This window comes from Sesamum indicum, linkage group LG13, assembly GCF_026168435.1.
Source record: "Sesamum indicum cultivar Baizhima isolate 11 linkage group LG13, ASM2616843v1, whole genome shotgun sequence".
Lineage (NCBI taxonomy): Eukaryota > Viridiplantae > Streptophyta > Magnoliopsida > Lamiales > Pedaliaceae > Sesamum > Sesamum indicum.
Genome location: NC_142669.1, coordinates 15,074,331 through 15,094,306, shown reverse-complemented (window position 1 = coordinate 15,094,306; position 19,976 = coordinate 15,074,331). Strand labels below are relative to the sequence as shown.

Below are 19,976 nucleotides of genomic sequence, written 5' to 3'. Positions count from 1 at the left end.
ATTCTACCCCTGGCAGTAGAAAACGAGATAGTTTGTGTAATGATATTGACGTTTAAGGAGGGTGTACGTGTAATTTTTCAAAAAATAGAGATGGTTTGTGTAATAATGCTGACATTTTTTATTGTTTGTGTAATTTTTCAAAAAATAAGGATTATTTATGTAAATAGACAATAAATCAAGGGTGTAAATACAATTATCCATAATTCTAAAAACAATTTTTCCGATGGCAACTTTTGAATGCGCAAAGTGTGTTTGAAGATTAAAAGAGGAAGACAACAAAATAATATAATTAAATGGAATATCCCAACTAACAACTCAGAGTAGAGATATTGTATAAGTAAATAAGGTATAGAGTGCGATAATTTTATCTCATCCCTAAATAAAATGGCAGATAAGTTGTGAAGATGCGGCAAAGAGAAGCAAGAATGATCAGCAGCACTGTCTTTTCCCAATTGCTCTCTTTAATGCATGGGCTAATCCTAGCCGTCCACTCATTATTATATAAAGACATCATTATTTTTGTGAGTAGAACGCCACGTCACCCAGGGGGAAACAAACAAGCAAACAATCATGGGATTATGGTATCTTTGACCTGCAACACAAGAAAACGGATTCCTTTTTCTAAAGTCGTGTAATCAGCATCTGTCCAAAAAAAACAGATCGCGCGATTAAGTCTGTGGACGAAAATTGAAGTTCAGCGTCTTTGTTAAGGTGGGTAATTAAATTTGGACCCGACCCAACACGTCCCAAATAAGAGGAATGGATTCAAGTCCAAAAAATTATAAACAGGACGGATAGTACGGGTCCTGAGTCTTTAATGACCTGTCCCGAGGCCGCCCCGTTTTAATTATTTAATATATATATATATATTGTTTTACTTTATTTCGATAGAAAAAATACTAATAAATATTATTTTATTTTATTTATTTATTATTAGATATTTGTTCAACAATTGATAAATTAAAAGATTATCGCACAATACTTAACGAGAACGACAATGAAGAAGTTATTAGTAATGTATAATTGCTATAAATGTTTAGATTGTTTTTATGAATAATTCATTTATATTTGAGAATTTATTTTTTGGACTTGAATATTTGAGTTAAGTCGTGAATAATTTTATTTGTAATTAACATCTTAAAATTTTTTATATATATAATAAGTAAAAATATAAAAATAATTGGGCCCACATGGTTAGACCCGCACCGGCACAAAACTGGACGGGTCCCGAGTCCTTCCCGAAAGGTAGGGTAGGTCTCGGGTCCACCCAAACCCGCCCTATCGCCACCCCTAGTCTTTCTCTTTATGTGGTGGGTACTCATACAGTTACTGAAAACGTTCAATTACGATGACGACAAAGGATTCGACAGACGTTAATTACATTTTACCCCCTCAACTGTACTCTAAAGTCTAATTCACTCCCATAAATTGATAAATTCAACATTTACCCCTTTTGGTTTAATTATTAGGGAAAAAATGCACCTCAGAAATGACATATATATATATATATATATATATATACATCTTTTATGGGGTAATACCCGCAATTTGCTCCCTAATCTTTCAAATTGTTGGAACGATACCCAATATTTGTAAAGTGTTAATCGAAAGTCCAATGAGATTTTAAAATGCTTTTAATTATATACACTTTGCAACCTAACTTTTGAAAAGTTAGTTGAAATTTGACATTTTACTATAATATTTTTATGTTTTTTAATTGAATAAAATGTTTTACGGAAATAGTTATGGTCACTATATATGCTTAATATATGAATATTTCAACCAACTCGATAGACGTAATTATAAATTATTTTTTTGGTTATTGTAAATTTATGTATATATGCGAGATAATAAAAAATTTAAATTTTATAGTCATTTCTCGAATTATTGTTATGACAATATATATATATATATATATATAATGCATGTATATTACAATTTTCGTATTTGAACTTCGGAATAAATAAAAAATATGACGATGTTACCATTTTTTATTTTTTTATTGTCTGTCTTAACCACTATTATTTTTCAAAATAAACACAGTGACGATTGAATTAGGGTATAAGTTTTTTTTTTTTTGATGGGATTGATCAGTGCTTGATTTAATAGCTCAAATAGGAATAGAACTTTTATTTAAAGTTATTAAGTCCATTTGAGAGGCCAATTAAGAATCACTCGGCTGAAAGCCCCATTCAAAGGGCAACAAACTCATTTGCAACCCTAGTTGATGTTGCAAATATGGAGGCCTATTGAGCTCAATTCATAGAGTCATCTGGAAGTCAACAGATCATGCAAACCTTACGAGTCAACACTTATCCTCAACAAACAACACAACAATCTAGGAGACATGCTTGATAACAAATAGCAATTGAATGCCTAATTGCCTAAACAAAAATTTGGAGATAAGGTTCTTGAAATCTTGGTTGTGTCAGTCGGCTCAACCACCTAGCAAAAATCGAGAAAGTAATAGATACGATCCTATCTATTTCAACTCTGTAAATAGGACAATGTATTCCTTTCCTAAACACATGAATGCACGATTTATCAAGCATACAAGACACTTTACACTTGTTACATGTAGGCTCACTATTTTCTACACACTTCACAAGTATTATTTCTTACATAACTGTTGTGTTTTTCACTGTATTTCTCTTACTGACTTAAACATGCATGGAAATACTAACCGTTTTTTTTTTTTTTTTTTTTTTGCAAAGATCACTCAATTTAACACACAGAATATTGCTCCCGATTTTATAAATTATTGATGCTAAAATTTGGTAAGTATCATCTTACAAACAAGTGTGACTTTAGGATTTTGAATCTTTTCTCATTAGAAGCAATTTTTGAAAATACTACTATTATACAATTGAAGTCAACATATTTAACAAAATATATGAGTAAGTAATTTTTGCAAAGATATTACCAAATAAATAATTTTTTTCATAAAAAAATTTATTTCATTAGTAGTCGTTCTTTTCTATTTGGGTAAATTATAACGACCTCTTTTGAGAATTGGTATAATTACAGATACCCCCTTGTTGTTTGAAAAAAATTACCAATACTTCCTTGATTTTAACAACCGTTTAACAATTAGCCCATTCTATTAGGGTTCAATCCATTTTTTGTGTTTAACTGCCAAAATGTCCTTATAGATCAAAAAATATAATTTTATTTATTTTTTAAAATTTTCTAATTTTTTTATGGACTAAGTAGATAATTTTTTGTATAATTTTTAAAAAAATTTCATCCACCCTGTTCGATTTTCTTATAAATTTTTATTTTTTTTTAAAAAATGCAATAAGGGCAAAATTGATAATTTCATACTTCCATCCAATGATTACATAATTTTATCAAACATCAAGGGGGGAGGAATTGATGTTTGTATTTTTTCAAACAACAAGAAAGTGTTCGTAATTATGACAAACCTCAGAGGAGGTCTTTGTAATTTACTCTTTCTGTTTATCAATCATGTAGGTGAAAAAATGAACTACGAAATAACAATTCCATTTCTCAATATTCGTATTTCATTTCTAAATTCATCTCATTTCCATTTTATTCTATTTCTGCCAATCATCCCCTTAACCTCTACACTATAAAAAATATTGCAATTACTTTGATGGTTACTTAGACAAACACTGTTCTTAAGCCTAAATGGGCTTTTGTCAGAAAAAATGTTCAAATGCAATTAATTTTCTTTTCCCATGCCTATGGAACAATAATATTCGGGTATCACACACAATTTGAACTCGGAAGACATTATACATAAATAATAAAAGTTAAGGGGTCTCAATGTAATTTTCAATTTGAAGGGGATTTTTTTTTTTTTTGAGAGAGAGAGGGAGGAAATGGGAGTTAGTTCAGATAACAAATTTTATGGAGTCCAAATGAATGTAAGTTACCCTAATTAAAACCAAAATTACAACACAAACAAGACTATGAAACAATCAACCAAAGTAGGTATAATTAACTCAATTGTACATGAAAATTTGAAGAAACATAGCAGGTGATGTCAATTATGAGGTAATTTTCAGATAATAAAACCTAATATATCTATATTTTAATGAGGATATGAAAACAAAGTTGACGCCCCGAAACTTAACAAGTAGGTACAGACCTGAACGGATCATAAGATGCAACCTAAAAAGTCTCAGTTCGAATTATCCAAAGAGAAGCTCAAGAGGGACATCTCAACCCGGTTAAAGGGCCAAGCATGAACAGGACACATAACAGCTCCCAGAAAGGCCACGTTGAACGATAAAATGCTGCCAACTTGGCCTAGGAGAGTGGATGCTGATATATAATGTCAACTCATTTTGAGTAGAATACAAACATTGTAAGAAAATACTTAAAACTAGCATCTATATAAATCGATACTTGTCAAACAACTAGTTTGCAAAATAAACGACAAAAGTAATGGATTAATGCCCAGTAGTCCAAATAAATATTACAATTTGGTTATTTAAAAGGATATTATTTTCTAGCAAAAAGGCATTTTTTGTCAGAAAAAAATAGCTAAAAATTCAGTCAATTCTTTTTTTCCCGCATATGAAAGAGTGATATTAGAGTAACACATCTAAATTCAAATAGCTAGGAATTCCACGTACATAAGATGGCGGTAAAAGTTAAGACATTATATATTTTCTTAATCTAATAATGAATATTTATAATCAGAACAAATATCCGACAATTTAAATATAAGTTCCCAACACAATCACAATTTTGTGACACAACCAATTAAAGTAGGTATGAGTTGAATTGTACATGAAAAGCTAAAGAACATGCTAATTAATGTCAATCAAGTGGTGTTTTCAAACTTAGTTAAAGCTAAGTTACATAGTTTAATAAGGCATTGAAAACAAAGTCATCAAGAATCATATTTGATGTAAACTAACTCAACCATATAATATTAGTACCACTCATTAGTTGCTACATCAAAGACATCAAATGTTAGGGCATCATAACATGTCACATATCTATAAGAGAAATAACAAACTAATAATCATGGCCCATTTCTTTGCAAATGTTAATGACCAAGTTTGCATGAGTGGTGTAGACAATCACAATCAAAAGTAAACTCATTGTTGACAAGAGAGCCATGTTTAGTTCATATTAGGTAGACTTATCACTTATGTAGCCAAAGAAAAAAAAAAAAAAAAAACACTCACTAAATCTTACGGCGCAATCATCGATAGTTGGACGGGATAAAATGTACTTACGCCTAATTTATTTTATAGTAAATTATAACGAGTTTTCTTAAAATTTAGCATAATTATAAATACTTCTTCCTTTCATTGAAAATTATTAATATGTCTATATTTTTAACGAACATCTAATAATTAATCTAGTATGTTAGTTTTTGTTCATTTTTTTATGGTGATTTGACTGAAATATCTTTGTAGATTGTGAATTATAACTTTACTTCTTATCCACTTTATTTTTTTTATATTTTTTAAAAATAGAATAAAAACAAAGTTGATATTCTATATTTCTATTAAAAGATTATATAATTTTATTAAACACTAAAAAATATTTATAATATTTTAAATAATAAGACGTAATTATATTGATATTTTGATTTTTTTTTTTATAATTTAGTAATAAATTGATAAATATTTTTTTTAAAAAAAAAAAAACAAAAGACAACAGTTACTAAAATACCGCCTCTCATTTCTATAAAGTCGCCGTCAAAACACGCAACTGTATCCACTGTACCCAATTCTCTCACATAACTTCAATCGCATTTCTCCCAACGTTCGAAAAATCCGAACCCTCCTTACATTAGATTAGATATTCTCTGATTATCCGCTTTTACTTCCCCCACTCACTCTCCTCCCCGCCTTCTGCCACGCGCCGCCGCTCAGCCACCCCTTTCAGCACCATTTGCCCCTTGATTTTTCGAAAAGGAGATCTGAATACTGGAAGCAAAAAGTAAGACGAAGTTACTAGGAAAAAGTTTCAAGCTTTATTTATGAATTGTGCAATAACTTTGCTGAGCCGCCGCAGAAAGGGAAATAGTTGTGTTACTGCTGAGGGAAAGGATGGGCGGGGTGACGTCATCGATTGCTGCTAAGTTCGCCTTTTTTCCGCCGAATCCTCCGTCGTACACTGTGGTGGCAGACGAGTCGCGTGGCGGAGCTCTCTGCATACCCGAGGTGCGGCCGAGGCAGGATGTTGACGTTTTGAAGCTGAGGACGCGCCGGGGAAACGACGTCGTGGCGGTGCATATCAGTCACCCCAAGGCCACGGCTACACTGCTCTACTCCCACGGTAACGCCGCCGATTTAGGTCAGATGTATGAGCTATTCGTTGAGATTACCCTTCGGCTACGCATCAATCTGATGGGGTAATTCCCGAATTGTTTCTGTTAACTTTCAAGTTATAGTGTTAGTTTTGCTAATAATTTGCAAAAGCTTTAGTAAAAGAATAGTAAACGAGAAATTTTCTTGTTCCGTGGCTGTGGATTTTGTTCAATTTAGTTATAACTATTTCAGAAACTTCTAATACTTTGAGTGAATATTTCGAGATCGCTTTCCATGTCCTGTGGAATTGTTATGTCTTAACAACGCACTGAAGCAGTAGCTACGGATTGTATGTAGAATGCACCGCTAACATTGAACAGAGTTGTAAAAGAAACACTGTTTGATACAAGAATACTTCAGGAAGTTTATCTATAGGAGTACTCTCAGAAGTTGGAAACCAGCAAAAAGTTGGAAAACAACAAATATATCACGTGATGGTTGTCATAAGAACTAAATGTTCTGATTTGTAATTGCAATATAGCTTAATATTGAGTTCTGCAAACATTGATTTTCTCCTTGAACTTCATTTTTATGTATCCTTTATTTACTATATTTGTAGAAATTGACAGCTCATTGTTTATCTGGTAATTTACTTTTCTTATGTGCTCATTTGTTTATCATCTCAGGTATGACTACTCAGGTTATGGGCAGTCCACTGGGAAGGTTAGATTACTGCTTTGAAGTGCATTATATAAGTCTTTGGCTTACTAGTTTGTCATCTATGGTACCCTGTTATCATTCCTTTTGATTTAGTTCTTGTTATTTAGTTGGGGTGGGACATATATTAATACACAAATAGTATAACTTTGTTATTAATTGCACTTGTTCTTTTCTGCTAGACATGCTTCTGCCATCCTTAATTGTTTCTTTGTTTGCGATGAATTGAGTGGGTCAATACGTTTATAGGGATACTTGCATGGACACACTAGAATATAGGAAAGGAGGCAAACCACCCCTTTTATCTTTCGTAATTACATTGACATCCGAAAAAGTGGTCAGAAGTAACGGAAAAACTTATTTACCCATTCGGTAACAACTAAAAAAGAAGAAAAATATAAAAACTAAAATGACAGGGTGGATTTTTTACTATTCTACTTAAAATTTCAGAATTTAAAATTTACCCACTGTTGTTTACTCTGTTCTGCACGCTATATATACATATATGTATAATGTATACAGTACTATAGTTAGATAATAAATCTAACCAAAAGTTTGTAAAACAAATAAAAAATATATATGTTTTGAATTACTATACAAATATAACCTTGAAAATTACTTTATGTATATATATGAGTGGAATATCTATTTTTTAAAATATTACATCTAGATCCATGAGTTGCTTGAAATATCAAATATCCCCACTAACGAGGAAGGGTATAATTATCCAAAAATAGTTGTCAATTATCCACCAAAAGTTCAAGGGCAGAATTGGGTTTTCATTACTTCTTTGTGATGACATTAGCACTTACCAGCTCAGAAAGTCTGTCAAGGGGGACAGTGTAAGGCACTTGACAGTTCTAGGGTACTTTAGTGTAATTATGAAAGAGGGGTGGTTATGTGTTTTCACCATATTATAGAGGGTGTAAGTATAATTTTCCCTATATCTTGCATGTTAGATGGTTCTTGGATGGTGAAAGACGTTTGCATGACATTTTATTTCATCAAGCGTGATTATCATAATTTTAGCACCAATTATTTCCTTTTTCATAGTTAAGAAGCAATATATAAGCTTCTAAAGAATACATCCAGATGAATGTAGAGTACTGAAACATCATTGCTAATGTGTGCCAAGTGAAACTGCTTTCTCTGATACTGTATCCTTTCATGCTCAAAGTTGAGAATTTGGTGATAGGGCCTATGATTCACTTATAATAGAAAGGCACATCCACACAAGTACAGAATTTCTGGCCATTTTGCATCCTTGTAAAAGTTCAAAAGTCTGTAACTGCAAAGATCGCTTTCACAAGCTTTTGTCAAGATACTCTGGTGCCATGATGATCATTGCTCTTCCTTTCTTTGTTTCTGGGTTTATGTATAACAATGTGAGACCACACACCGATTTTCCTTATTTCATCTTCTGATTTTTAGTGCCCTTTCCTCTAAGGAGCGCCCATAATGATTTCAGTTCGATGGAGCACAACAAAATCTATAATTTCTGTTGTCAAAATTTAATGAGTTGCAAATTACAAGAAACTATATGCGTTCAGCAGCATGGTAGAAATTTGCATGAGCACCACTTAACGATTCATCAAAATTTAAATTCTTATCTTGTCTGCATGAGTGTATACATGGTATGGGGGAACAGAGCACATTATGTTAGCTGTTTCCTGTGTCTTTCATAAAATAAGGTTGGGTTAGCAGTTTGCATTTTTAGTTCTTTCTCCCTAGCCCAATGATCATGTTACCAATTAAGAAAATTAGTACTAGTTCTTGGCCTTTGCCATGCCTCCTGATGTGACTGCGTCAACTTTTATGGCCAACTTAATTATATCATGAAGGGCTTCAGCTGATTATTTTTCCTGGGAAAGTACTTTTTGGAGTTATAGTAACGATTATGCAAATTAGTTAAAATTTTAGTTCGTTATGTACTAGTATTTTAGTTGTCCTATTACAATGAAAGATTTGTGGGTCACTGACTTCACATGTTAAAACCATACTGGTGTTTTGTTAGTGTATGCTCATTTTTCTTTCCAAGAAAGGGATAAACACTTGGTTAACGGAATAACTGAAAACTTGGGTCCGTACGGATTGCTTGTACTGTAACGATAGATGGACAAAACGATATTCTGCATAGTCTTTTCATTCTTGTTCTTATTAAGGATCCTAGATAAATATATATCATAATTTATCAGCAAAGTTTTTACTTCCACCTCTGAGTGCTTTCATCATTGGATCTTGTCATAATATGACACAACAATCCGTTTTTCTTTGTAACAGCCAACTGAATATAATACATACGCAGACATTGATGCTGTATATAAATGCCTCAAGGAGCAGTATGGGGTTAAAGATGAAGAACTAATACTATATGGTCAGTCAGTTGGTAGTGGTCCCACCATCGATCTTGCATCACGTTTACCAAACCTGAGAGGGGTTGTTTTACATAGCCCGATTTTATCTGGGTTAAGGGTATTGTACCCTGTAAAGCGGACGTATTGGTTTGATATTTACAAGGTATGTTCATCTTACTGCACATATATTGTCTCTTCCCTATTTGCTAGTGGGCACTTCTACCATTGATACTAAGTTGTTTCTTTATTAACTGCAGAATATTGACAAAATTGGTGCAATAAATTGTCCAGTTCTTGTTATTCATGTAAGTTGTCTTGCTTTTGCTTATTTTCCATCGTTTCCTACTCCCTCTTTCACGCTTTCTTGCCATATTTCCTAAGATAAGTAGAGATGTGACAATTGCTGGCATTCAGCTACTTAATTTGTTTGATTGGCGTCGTTCATTGCCTTCTCCTATTGGGAACTTTTTCCATATATTTTTACATGTTAAAAAAGGAGCTATTACATGTTAAAAAAGGAGCTAATCTTGTGAGTCAAGGATGGACAATACGAGTTAATATTACCATAAATCGTGAGAGGCATTTGTGAAACATTTAATCTTATTTGAATCATAGTTCAAAAGTGCTCAAGGCCTCACTTCGGCACCAAAAATGAGGCCCTTGCATGGCTTCTTGTTTGGTTGAGGCTCAAACCTCTGATAAGATCCATCTTTTTTGTGTCATGCACAATTTGTTGAGCAAGACGTCGTACCTCGTTAAAGAGAACCATACTTGAGTTATATCCATATTCGAGATAATGTATGTTAATGTTGTTTTTGTAAACATTCATATTTGAGATAGTGGATATTAGTGTTGACTTCAACTTACATTAGTGGATGATTACTGTTGTTGCAACTTATGTTAGTCGATGTTAGTGGTATTGGTTTATAGGATACTCCCTAAATTTTTGGTAATTGATTGTTATTTAAGTTAGTATTTCCCAAATTTTCAACAAGAACAAAGCAAGCAATGTCTCTTTCCATTTAGACTTAATAGTAGACCTAATCCTTCTCACAATTGATACCACATAAAAACTACTCACCTAAAAGTATTTTTTCTCTCTACTCTGTCTTGGAGCATCATTAATTCTCCAAGGGTCGAAGGGGTGTGCAATTTTGTGGATAGATCTGGTAGTAGTCCACTGGGAGCGAGCAAAGGGTGTTCGTTGATCATTTGAGACAAGATTCACGGTTTTACTTAGAGGCTCGTAGTCAAAGCAAAAGATCATTCTTGAGTTATTTTGCTGCAACAACCAAGAGTGTAGCAGACCAATTTGGAAGTCAATATACTCAATTGGTCATGTAATTGACATAACCTTTTATGTGGCAATGTCATATTACCTGGTTTATTGCCTTTAATTTCCAGCACCGGTAATTCAGGAGGTATGGAAATCATTAAATTGATATTTAAAGGCAGAAGTAAAAGTAAATAATTTCCATAATTAAGAATTTGTAGCCACAGAAAGCTTTTCTGGACAATGTGGGATCATAAATGGCTTTAGCCTTGAGAAAGGTTTGATGTCTTCAACAAATGAGTATTTATCTAGCATTGTTCTAAATAGTACTTAAAATGCAACTACACATGATTTGCCTAAAGAGTTTGGCTCAAAAGCTGTCTCAAAAGGTGTGAGATGGACTATTTTGTAACATGGCTGTTTCTTGGTTAAAAAGCTAGCGGTGGATCATTGGCTATTCTTGTTTTGGGTGGATTTAACTTCTATTCAATGCTAGAGTACTCCTTTGGTACCAAAGAAAGAAAGACTCTTTCCATGTTGAATGTCGGAACCTAAGCCAGGCTTAGCCAACTTTTTACTTAATTGCTTAAATTCAATGTATAGCGTCGTAAGTGAACTATTTATGATAGGGCATTAAATACTAGTAATCCTAGTTGCACAAGTTGTTATCTGGAACAATATTTAAGGTGGTTAGTAGAGATTTATGGGCTACTGGCCCTGGAAAAATTGACTTTACCAGCTTGGCAGTATATTAGATGTAGGATCGTTGGTTCTTACCTCCATTTCCATCAATCTGAGTTTGAGTTCAAATGGTCCAAAAGTTAAGAGAATCCTGAATGTCTGAAAATATAGAGTTCTGAATGACCGACCCTGCTGAATAACCAGATCCTTGAAGGTGAGGAGAAAGATACGGAATATAGCAGTAGTAGTTTTGTTGACTATAATGTGTACAATCTAGGGAACTTTACAGATCCATACAACAATCATATGCTTGAGAAGAAGACCTGACATGGTTACAGCTTGACTTATACCTCTTGTCAGAGTGCTGTACTAAATCGGATTGTTGGATTTATAAAATGCCTTCTGAGTCTTTAAGTTAACAGAATTTAATCGAAAGTATGATAGAGGAATTTGTGCATAAGCTCTTTCATAGTAAATGTATATACTTGTATAGAAATGCCTGTTATTTGAGTGATTGTAATTTTTCGTGCATTGAGATGAATTATTGCTAATTATTAGTTCCATATCTAGGGGACTGCAGATGAAGTTGTTGATTGCTCCCATGGGAAGCAGCTCTGGGAGCTCTGCAAGGTTAAATACGAACCTTTGTGGATAAATGGAGGCGGGCATTGCAATCTTGAACTTTATCCTGAGTTCCTTAAACATCTAAAAAAGTTTGTACTGTCTCTTGGAAAATCAAAGCCAGCAGGCAATGGTTCACTAGCAGCATCAGTACTAAATTCAGAGAGTCAGAATAAATCTGATGGAAGCAGTACCACAGACACGTTTGAGTTGCAACCGGACCTTCCAGAAATTTCTAGGAACAGTTTGGATAGCCGGCTTGACAAGTCTAAGAAGTCGAGCAAGCCTGAAAAGTCCAGAATGAGTACAGACCGTGTTGACAGATTCAGGAGAAGAAAAGGCTTGATCTGGTGATCACTTTATTAGGCATCAGGGTTTATCACCTAAGATAGGTTATGTAACACGATTTTCAATGCGTAAGTATCTATGATCATGTCGAGTACGCTCATTTTAGTAAGTTGTTGCAATCGTATTTTGATCCGACCCTGAGAAAATAAGAACTGTATCTGTTTTAAATTATAAAATTTTGTATTGATTAGATGGGCTCATCTTGTAGTTTCTGTATATTTATATCTGTTGGTTCCCAGCTAAAGGACGACGTTGGGCCAAACTGTGCATATACATGCATTCCCTTTTCTGATGAGCGCTTAATACGCAGATGAGAATGCCACGACTTGACCTTGGTGTATATACATGCATTTTTCTGTTGCTAATATATGTATGGTCTGGGCACAGCTTCTTTGTGCCTTCGTCTTCTGTCGATACAAGTGTGGTGAATGTGATATGGCAGTGAAAGGAAGAGGAAGCACAAGGAATGCAAACCTACTATGCTGGTGTTAGTGGTGGAGGCCTCTGTTGAAACTAGACTGCTGGCTGGTGGTGTTCGAGAAGTAACAGGGCAGTCACAACGATTTGATCGCATTTGTTTGGTTAATGAAGGAATTAAAAATAATTTAATTTTAAAAATAATTATTGAATGAGGGCCAAATCTCTAACGAAGATCAAAATTCCAACAACTGATATATAGCTTACTTATCTAACAAAGCAATGCATGTTTAGGCGAACTAATATTATGTACATGTGTAAAACAATAATATTATGTATATTTAAGAAATGATTTTGTACATGTAGCATGCCTGTGTTAAATTATGCAAGGATTTAAATTAAGGGGATTCTATGAAGCAAAGTATAAACTCCATTACGAATATAACTATTAGATTATACACTATTATTGAGTATATAACATCGAAGATTATATCTTATCCTGCTACTAAATATTTCAATATTTACAGTAACATATAAATCTGAAGACCAATAAGTACTATATGATTTTCACAAATTTGCAAAAGTCCTAACTTACCATATCAATGTGGATCATTATTCTTGGATATCCACTTGTAATTCCAAATAGATTAAACTTCAGCTGAATTCTCTGTCTCTACATATGCTGACAGTGTGGAGGAAAATTCAGGCACCGATGTTGGGAAACTTGGAGTAAACAGGAACGGCTTCGGTGGAATTGGCATGGATGCAACACTGCCTTCTAACATTTCCACAACCTTAGACATCGACGGCCTGTCCGATGGATTTGTCTGAATACACCAAAATCCTACCAAAAACATTTTCCTAGTTGTTTCTTGTTCCACCTCAATCATCAAATCATCTGAATTCGTGCTCACATCAACTACTACCTGCTCGTAGATTCTGTCAGGAAAATAATTCTCGCTCGACTGCGCAGCTGCCTCAGATTCCACGATTTTCTTTGCACCAGCCATTTCAAGAACCATCATTCCGTAGCTGTAGACGTCGGACTTATGAGAAACTCCTCCATAATTCCTGGAGAATACTTCCGGAGCAATATAGCCAATAGTGCCTCTTGTCCCAAGCACTGATAATATACTTTGCTTCTTCTTGCACAGCTTGGCGAGCCCAAAATCGGAGATTTTGGGGCAGAAGTCGTCGTCTAAAAGAATGTTCTGAGGCTTGATGTCGAAATGAACAATCCTGGTATTGCAGCCTGTGTGCAGATATTCCAGGCCTTTGGCAACTCCAACAGCAATCTTGTACAGCTTTTCGCAATCCAACTGAGAATCTGCATTATTACTTATGAACTTGTCTAAAGATTTATTGGGCATAAATTCGTAGACAAGAGCTTTCTTGTTTCCGTCGTAGCAAAACCCCAAGAGATTGACAATATTGACATGGGAGGTTCTACTGATGCTGGCTACTTCATTGATGAACTCTTCCCCATTGCTGTCGCAGTCGCTGTCGATCAAAATCTTGACAGCAACGGGACAGCCGTCGGGCAGCAGTCCTTGATAGACGCTACCGTATCCTCCTCGACCAAGCTTGTCATTGAAGGACTTGGTTATTTTCTTGATTTCTGAGTATTTGTATCTCTTTAGAGCCAGAGATCCATGTTGGAGTAGAAACTTCTCTATGCGTTCCTTGTTAGGGTTGCGGCGCGCGGCGAGTCGTCTTTTGAGGCAACGGCAACATGTGATAACGAATGCTATGCATATAATAAGGGCTGCTAAGACAATTATCACCGTTGCTGCATATAAAGCCGGGTAGTATTTGCATGATTTGCCAATAGAAAAAATAATAAAAGGTTAATTTCACCTCGCCTTTTTTTAAAACCCAAAATTAGACTTTACTCTAATTTTTTTTTTATAATTTGCACCGCATTTGAGAATTATTCATTAGTGTTTGGACGAAAAATATTAATATAATAAGAAAAATTATATAAAATTTTAATTTAACCTCACTTAGCTTTTCATGCAATTTATTGCCAAAAATAGCTTATTAATATATAAAGTAGAAAAAGGTGTAACTGTAATCTAATATTAATATTCCAAAATTATATATACAAGTCCTTTGATGTAAGAAAAATAGTTATAATATTGCCAATAATTTACATACGAAAGGCTGAACAAGGCAGAAAATCTTTCAAAACATATAATAATTAATAGTAAATTTTAGAAATAAGAAATAATTATGTAAACTATAGAAATTTTAGCATATAGAAAGTAGTATATAATTTTTATGAAATATATGGATATATTAATTAAGTTGCAACTAAGTTTCACTATTTAGATAAATATGGTAAAAATGTGATAATGATAATTCTTAGAGGATTGAAACAGATTGAGAACAAAATCGAAGGACAAAAAAATCTTTTTCCCTACTAAAACAGATAATCCTATACATCACGTCATGGAAGAAATAAATTGAACCTTGTTTGGTTCGTGTGATATGGCATAATAAGATGCTTATAATGCATGATCAATGATCACATATTTGATTTAGTATATTAGAGCCCAGTATTTCAATCGAGTTTGGCCTTAGCAATTCAAATTTATGGGACAGTACGTATGATACATCATTAGAATGAAAATAACATAAAAAAATAATTTCGAATAGTCTTTTTACATATAATCATACTTTTGTAATTCTTTCAACCGAATACCATATTACATGATTATAGTGATATAAGCCAAAAAATATATAATAGATAATGAGATTATTTATCATTTTATTTGTAAATTCATCATGTTTAGTTCTGTCATAAGAATAATTAATCCAGCTTCAACATATATTTAAGAAGAAAAGACATGAACAATATTTAAACAAACAAGTTGCTGAGAGTCAGTAGTCAGGACGTGGAGCAGTGGGAATTAAGTCAGGAGGTGGAGCAGTGGGAATACCTTGTCAAGAAACTAACCCTAATTACAATGGGAAACTTCAAACACACTGTATATATATTTGTCACCTAAAGCAAATCATATTGTTTGATAAAAGGATTCTTTTGCCTTTTATCAAGAAATTATACAAACTTCCTTCAAGTTTGTAGGGATGCCCTCTAAGATTTAATTTGTCACTTTATCGCTATAAACAAAAGTGAATATTATTAGTGGAAAAAAATCAAATGAAAATTTTAATATTATCAAAAGTGAATATTATTAGTAGGCATTCATGTTATTCTCTATAGTTTTAGTACAAACAATCTGATTTATGGATAATATGGCCAATTGTTCATTATAAAAAATGTTGCCTAACTAATTGAATTTGCAAATCCGTAATTTAGATCAATAATTAGTAGCAACATAGTATGGTTAATTATATCATAATAGTTAATTATGTTATGAAAAATACATGATCTAACTTAAATAAATCATCGTAGGAATTTTTTTGTTAGAACTCGACCTTTCGAATTCTTAATGCTGTTGATGAATTAAATCTTGTGGAAGTTTCCAAGATTGTTCATTAATTAGGGAATTAGCCAACAGAAGTTCCTTGGCTACTGAAATGATAGGAAAGGTAATGTCGTTAAGTCGTACCAATGACCATACCTGATTTATCTGTTTGAATGATCGTTATGTTTGCATCGATTATCAACTAATGGAAGTATGAACCCAGCCTTAACCAAAAAATTTTTCTCTTATATCTGTTTATCTTATTGATTGTCATTTTCTCTTTAATTTAATCTCGCCTTTTTACTCATCACAATCAAAACTCCCTGTATTTTTAATTTTTGAAGGAACCAACTTAAGCCCATTCCCTAAGGAATCGACCCTACTCACCATTTTCACAAAAATGTTTGTATAAATTCATTTTTTTGGTGGTCTCGACACCCATCATCCCTCCCTCTCCCGCCTCCTGTCGCCGCTAGCCCTCAACCTCGCCCTCGCCTCCACCAATGCAACCCCCTCCCTTGCCCATGGCCAACCCCCTGTCTTGTAAGCCTCCCAACGCCGCCAACCCTCAATCCGACCTACTCACCATTCGAAACCATCATAAATCAACTCCCCGTTTTCCGACGAGTTGATTGAATCCAAACCTATCCATTTCGTCCACTATCTGGCCAATTCTGTCTGTTTTTATTTCCTACCATTCAAGACCACCATTTTCATTGGCTTCCCCCATTTCTTTTTTATACGTGATCTTCATGTGGCTATTTCCCGCCTACTAGGCTGACTTAGCATCCATGTAGGATGCCACGTATTTAAATTACGTCCAATTGGCAACCGGAACCCTGAGCCCCAATTTTTTCAGTTAAAATTTGACAATTTTCGGTTGGAAAGACTAAAATTGCCATTAAATTAAAATTTACAAAATCAAAATCGTCAATCCAATACTTAAAGGACCAATTTTGCCACCCCCTATACATATAGAACTAATTTTGCAATCTTGCCATTTGTTAATTTTGCCTTTAATTTAATTGCATTACATTTCAACTTTTAAATTCAATTTAAAAATACAATAATAAAATTATTATTTAATTTTTAAAATAAAATTAAAACATTTTGCAACGAACTTTGCGACCTCTAGCCCGTCAAAAAATAAATATACCAACCATCAAAAATCAAGACACCCATCTCAATTTGCGACCAGATATGTTTCCCATCACAACTTCAGTCTCAAATGAGTCACTTGTTTTATGTAATTTCCGATGGACGTCATCGCAAAATGTGTCCCAATTTGTGGTAGGTGTCGAGACAATTATCCTTCTAAAGTTTGTCCCAATTGTAATACCAAAAACAATATAATATTTTTTAACGATACCAAAAAATAATTTTGCTATTATTATGTTAGTTATGCAAATCTTTCATGTAGCTTGGACATCACTTGTTATTTGTACTTTTTTAAATTTTGAATACGAATGATGTAAGGAGAGACGGGTCTGGAGTTTGGGCAAACCCACCCAATAGCCATCCATAACCTTAAGGGGAAGGGTTTTGCCCAATTTCATGCATTGTAACTTATATAAGAAGGTTGTTGATGCCACAAAATTGAATCAAATATCTATACTTTATTATAATTGAAGACCACCTTTTTGTTGTCTGAATTTTTTTTGTCTTTGTTCGTTTTTTATAATTATTTACACTTTTCTTTTTCCCCCCTCAACCTCTAACTTTCTTTCTCTCTTCCCCCACAATTCTCTCAATAACTATCTTTATTGTTTTCTTCTTTTTATTTAATTAATATATATATTTGAACATTTTTATTTTTTTAATCAAAAAATATTTTTAAAAATATAAAATAATTTTTAGAATTTTTATTTAACTATGCACACTCATTTTAGTAGGAAATAATACCTCTAGGTCCCTCCTGATAAACAGGAGAGGGAGCTGGCGCCCTCACCGGCCGCGCGATGCACTGAGCATACACTCCAGCTTCACAAAACACACGGTACTTGATGAGGAACCCGCTGGCTAAAGCCTCCTGCAGGACATCAGCGGCCTTACGATTTTTCAGAGCCTGGGCCGCCGTTTGGTTGACTGGAACAGAAATACTGTTGGGGCACGTGATATTTGGTCCTGGGCGGGACGATGCATCCCCTGCTCCGAACAGACTTGTGCAGCCAAACTGATTGGCAAAGACGATTCTCGTCCCGTTCTTATCAACGAAGCAGTCGAAGAACAGAGTGATGTTCTGGTCGTTAGAATGGGGAGGAAAGTGGAAAGGGTCTTGTAAGGTTGTGTTGTAGAAAGTAGTTGGGCATGCACTACCGAGTAAGTCTTGTCTTGCGACTTTGAGAGTTTGATTCGAGGATTCGAATTCCAAGACTCGGTACATTAATGGTGGGATATAAAGTAAAGCAAAATCGCCCTCGCAGTTAAGGAGCTGGTAGCCTCCCAAACCACAGTCTCGGGGCTGGCTGCCTCCCCAGAAGGGGTATGTTATGTTAGTTATGTTGCCGCACTGAAATGAGTGGCTACACACATCTTGCTGACTATAAGAACCTGGGAAACGGAGTGGTGAAAGGGTTGCCAATGCCAGGAGGATGAGAAACAGTTCCTGGCTGGGTTTGGTATGCATTTTCACAGAGAGAGAGCAGACAGAGATGTCGATTAACCACATGATTTCAGAACTATTATTGGTGTAGAAAGACAAAACACTTGAGTTGTGAATTGATTGATTCTGTATTAAATTTCCACAATTCACACAGAGGGGGACTCAGGAAGAAAGTTGATCAAAGACTTGCAGTCCATATGGGCTTAAAACTCTCTCTCTCTCTCTATCTCTCTCTCTCTTTTGAATTTTCAACATCATTAATTTCTGCTACTACATGTTACAATCTCGTCCTGTTGAGGAAATAGACTCGAGTGTGTTTGCGTTGTAGTAAATTTTGGGGGTGACTTCTAATTATTTTCCAACTCAAAACTTCAAGCGGTCTGTTTTGGGCATTAGTTTTAAAGAATCAAATGTATCAAAATTATCTACTCTTGATGTATATTGGTTTGGCCTAAGCAACAAGATTAGTCGGCAACAAATAATAAAGATACTATAAAAATATGGATAAATGAAATGTTTATAAATTTAAATTGAAAATTTACATTATCTCAAAATACAGATTAACCCTTAATTCTTCTTTTCAAAATGTAATCCAAGAACTAAAAACGTAATTTTAGATGCGGATGTGTAACCTCCTCCAACTTTGTGAAGCAAACTACGGGTCACTTTAAAATATAATATCAAGGCCTTTAAAATTTGGTGTCAAAGAAAAAATAGTTGCAGAGTTTTGTCACAGAAGAGAATTTGGACTTGAGTCGCAGACGATTTTATATATGTGTTGTTTATAGTTTGTATCGTGTCCTGAAAAGGCCCTTTTTATGAGATTATGAGAAAGGGTTTAGGTAGTTAATTCGTATTTATATTGGGTTTGGACATTATAACTTTTTTGGTGGATCAATTTTTAACTGATTGTACTTGAAAATACTCTACCCAATTTGCCGTTCCAAAATAAAAGAATAAATTCATGTTCAATTTTGATTCCGTTCATCAAAATGCATAAGTCCTGAATTTAGTACGACCATATTGTGAATTTATTATTTTGAGCATATGTGAAGTCCAAATTTATTAAAATTTTAATTCAAAACCCGATTGTTAATTAATTTCTTTGGAATTTTAATTAACAATTTATTTCAAAAAATTTTAATGTGAACACACATATTTGTTAATAGGTTATGGTTAATTTATAGATTAAAATTTGATAAATCGATCAATTTTTTTATCAATATTTAACACGTTCAAGGTTGGTCTAATTATAAAAATGTCGTTCCGATAATAGAATCACTTATGTCCACA

General features: G+C 33.9%; 2 protein-coding genes across 3 annotated transcripts; one reads left to right on the top strand and one right to left on the bottom strand.

The window, feature by feature from the left end:
* The first annotated feature begins 5,692 nt into the window (after positions 1-5,692).
* LOC105176150 (uncharacterized) lies at positions 5,693-12,425 on the top strand. Its single transcript, XM_011098868.3, has 6 exons — positions 5,693-5,928; positions 6,004-6,343; positions 6,926-6,962; positions 9,237-9,473; positions 9,568-9,615; positions 11,835-12,425. Exons 2-6 carry the CDS (start codon positions 6,039-6,041, stop codon positions 12,237-12,239), a joined length of 1,032 nt encoding a protein of 343 aa, XP_011097170.1. The 5' UTR covers positions 5,693-5,928; positions 6,004-6,038; the 3' UTR covers positions 12,240-12,425.
* A 719-nt stretch (positions 12,426-13,144) lies between these two features.
* Positions 13,145-19,015, bottom strand: LOC105176191 (LEAF RUST 10 DISEASE-RESISTANCE LOCUS RECEPTOR-LIKE PROTEIN KINASE-like 2.1). 2 transcript variants are annotated; one of them, XM_088877355.1, is made up of 2 exons: positions 17,984-19,015; positions 13,145-14,397 (listed from the first exon to the last, which is right to left on the bottom strand). In XM_088877355.1, the coding sequence occupies exons 1-2, from the start codon at positions 18,747-18,749 to the stop codon at positions 13,298-13,300; spliced, it is 1,866 nt and encodes a 621-aa protein (XP_088733481.1). In that variant the 5' UTR covers positions 18,750-19,015; the 3' UTR covers positions 13,145-13,297. The 2 variants fall into 2 exon arrangements, with proteins under 2 accessions (XP_088733481.1, XP_011097224.2); XM_011098922.3 differs by having other exon boundaries at positions 13,145-14,439; positions 17,984-19,014.
* Between the last annotated feature and the right edge of the window lie 961 nt (positions 19,016-19,976).

Excerpts from the sequence above, each read along its gene's own strand:
- LOC105176150 (XM_011098868.3), top strand. The coding sequence starts at position 6,039 with ATGGGCGGGGTGACGTCATCGATTGCTGCTAAGTTCGCCTTTTTTCCG. Across the intron at positions 6,344-6,925 it reads CTACGCATCAATCTGATGGG|GTATGACTACTCAGGTTATG; the intron begins GTAATTCCCGAA and ends TTATCATCTCAG. Across the intron at positions 6,963-9,236 it reads ATGGGCAGTCCACTGGGAAG|CCAACTGAATATAATACATA; the intron begins GTTAGATTACTG and ends TCTTTGTAACAG.
- LOC105176191 (XM_011098922.3), bottom strand. The coding sequence starts at position 18,749 with ATGTGGTTAATCGACATCTCTGTCTGCTCTCTCTCTGTGAAAATGCAT. Across the intron at positions 14,440-17,983 it reads TTATCAGGAGGGACCTAGAG|CAACGGTGATAATTGTCTTA; the intron begins GTATTATTTCCT and ends CTTTATATGCAG.